Source organism: Gavialis gangeticus, unplaced genomic scaffold (assembly GCF_001723915.1).
Source record: "Gavialis gangeticus isolate Ggan-Ray unplaced genomic scaffold, GavGan_comp1, whole genome shotgun sequence".
Classification (NCBI taxonomy): Eukaryota; Metazoa; Chordata; order Crocodylia; family Gavialidae; genus Gavialis; species Gavialis gangeticus.
The window spans coordinates 28697406-28700173 of NW_017728995.1; the positions used below are offsets into that span (position 1 = coordinate 28697406).

At 67.0% G+C, this 2768-nt stretch overlaps 1 protein-coding gene across 1 annotated transcript in view; it reads left to right on the forward strand.

Moving 5' to 3' along the window:
- Positions 1-2214: 2214 nt before the first annotated feature.
- The window catches only part of CHRD (chordin), a 22273-nt gene continuing 21719 nt past the window's right edge, over positions 2215-2768 (forward strand). The window contains exon 1 of the mRNA XM_019503044.1: positions 2215-2222. Coding sequence (XP_019358589.1) covers positions 2215-2222 — 8 coding nt within the window. The remainder of the gene's footprint in view (positions 2223-2768) is intronic.

Sequence of the window (2768 nt, forward strand, 5' to 3'; positions counted from 1 at the left end):
CTTTGTCTTGGCCGCCAGAGCCCAGCTCCAGTTGTGCAAATACTGCGGAGCTCGCCATAATCCCCACGTCCAGCGTGAGTTATGAGATGTTTCCACAGATCACAGTGAGCCAGGCTCTGGGGACCAGGGCCTGGCCTGGGCGACCGCACACCGCAGGCAGCCAGCCCAGGCTGGGCCGCAGGGAGGGGGGGATTAGTCATGGGAAAGCTCATCCCAAGGCTGGGGGGGCCTGGCACTCTCTCCCTGCCCCCATGTGAGTCACCAGAGGAGGTGCTGGAAGCTCTGGGCACCCACAGGAGGTGCCCCCAGCCCCCCGCAGCCGGCCTGAAGGTGCAGGGAGCCGGGGTAGCCAGGCTGGGCGCTGCTACCAGGACTAGTCCACTGTTGCCTGGTGTGTTCAAAGCGCAGCAGATGCCAGCGGACAACGGGGGATGCCCAGAGCAGGGCTGAGGGCAGCAGAGGTGGGCACACAGATGCCTTCCAGGGGGGCTGCTCAAGGGAGGAGGGCTCTGGAGCTGGGCCATCATGCTCCTAGGTGGGGGGTTAACAGCAAGCCCCGAGCTCTCTGCCAAGTGGAGGAGGCTGTGGGGGCGTAGCCTCTGGAAACGGGCGTGGCCACCACCTTGGGCAGGGCTAGTTTTACTGCCCCGGGGAGGGGCAGCACGCCCGTACCCGACAGGAGCACCCTGGGGCAGCTGTAAGGCAGGCGCATGGGGGCTCACATCTGCCCCTCGCCACTCGCAAGCCCCCATGGCACAGGGACGTATGCCCCTGCCAGCCCCCTCCCCAGGCTGGGGACACCAGTGGGGCCGGTCCATGAACCCCATGCAGGCCCCGCCATGCCCAGCCAAGGACCGCTGGGGCCTGTTTCCTCACCACCCGCACATCAGCTGGTGTCCTCCAGTGACAGCTCACGGCCAGCACCCGCCAGCTGCCACCAGGCACGGATGTGCTGGGCGCCGTCTGGTGTGACCAGGCGAGGCTGTCACAGCTGAGCCGTGCCCTCCGCACCAGCCTGCTCTAGGGGCGGGGGGGTGCTGGGGCCAGGGAAGGAGGCCAAGCTGGGTCCTGCTTGACTGGCAAAAGCAGAAGGGCCTCTTCTGCTCTGCAGTGGGCCTTGCCCCTCACGCGCCAGCCCTGGGGCGCAGCGGTGCCCCCAGCATACCAGCCTCCCTGCAACGTCGCAGGGGAAGAGCTGGAAGCGGCTCCCAGCTGCAGCACTGCCCAGGGCTGCTCTCATGAATGCACCATTATGGCTGTGACAGGCGCAGATACAGCCTCCTGGGGACCCCCCCAGCCCAGGCCAGCCCAGCCCCCCCGGCGGCTCTGTCAGCTCCCAGCCTCTGCAGCAGCTGGAGGAGTTTGCCTGGATTCCTGCCCCCTGCGGCTCCACACCCCTGCCTCCTCACTGTGCTCACACACACATGCACACACACGCACACACACGCCAGCTGCCTGCTCCGGGATAGGGTGGAAGCAGCCGGCACGTGGTGCGCGGTGTCTGGCTGAACCAAGGAGCGCCCCCCCCTCCCCCCCCACTGGAACAAAGGTCCCCTCAATCCCAGTTTCACCCCCTGGCTCATGGAGGGGCTGTGGGCAGCTCATGCCCCGCTGGTGCCTCCGTTTCCCCAGCTGGGGGGCTCTCAGCTCCCATGCAGCCCCTCCAGCCTTGGTCTGCAGCCGTCAGTGCAGGCCCCGAGGCACATTTGGCTGCACCGTGAGGGGCGCTTGGGGAGAGGTGGGAGGCGATGCTTTCTACCCACCTGGCTGGCCAGAGACCCCCCAGCCGTGCCAGTGACAAGGGTCTGGCCTCAAGTACTTACAGCTCCATACCATAGCACCCAGCTGTCCCACTGCCCCACACCAGCACCCCCAGGCTAGCGAGTCTGGTTCAGGGGCTCAGTCCTTAACCCCTAGGCACTCCCCGGCCCAGCCCGGGGGTATCCCAAGGGGCCTCGGGATGCAGACACATGACATTTATTCCTGATTAGTCTCAACATCAGAGAAGCGGAGGGACAGTACGTGGCACTGACGCTGGAGTAAACGCTGATCTCCAGTGTGACTTGATTTCTAGGGAAGCCAGGAGGAAATTTCCATTTCCAGTTACCCCGGGATAAAATGCCGAGTTACCCCGGGGTAAGTGCTGTGTGTTCCTGACCACTGCCCCTCTCCCTCGGGGGTAGCTGCTGGCTCCATGCGCGCCAGGTCTCCGTCATGTCGTGGTCAGGTGCTGTAAGAGCGCCGAGGCCTGCTGGCGGTGCGGCTGCTCCTGAGCGCAGGGCCTTGCCCTGGGGTGCAGCCAGGTGAGCTGCCTGCAGCAGTCGCGCCTGGGTCTCCTGCTGCGACAGGGCGGTGCGTGGCCACGTCCCCCCGGGGGTGAAGGAGCTGTGCTGGGAGCTGGCTCAGGACAGCGGATGGGACCCAAGGGCCCTCCCGCGCCACAGCCCGAATGAGCCCCGGGCCAGAGCTGCCCCTCCAAGGGGGGGCCAGGATGGGAACGCCGGCGCGTGACCGACGTGGGTCACAGGGCCCGGGGGGGCAAGGCAGTGTAAGGCCTGTACGGATCAGCACGGTGGAGCCGGGGGGTGAGGAGCCCGGCCAGTGAGTGAGGCAGACTCAGGGGTGAAGCCCCCACCCCAGTCCTCAGCTTAGAGCTGGCTCATGGGGAGCCCCTTTCTCTGGGTCCTGGCGGCACCTGCCCGAGCCTGGCCCCGGCGGCCAGCACCGCGCGCCTGCTGGCCGGCTCCCCCCGCCGCACGGGAGCGGCC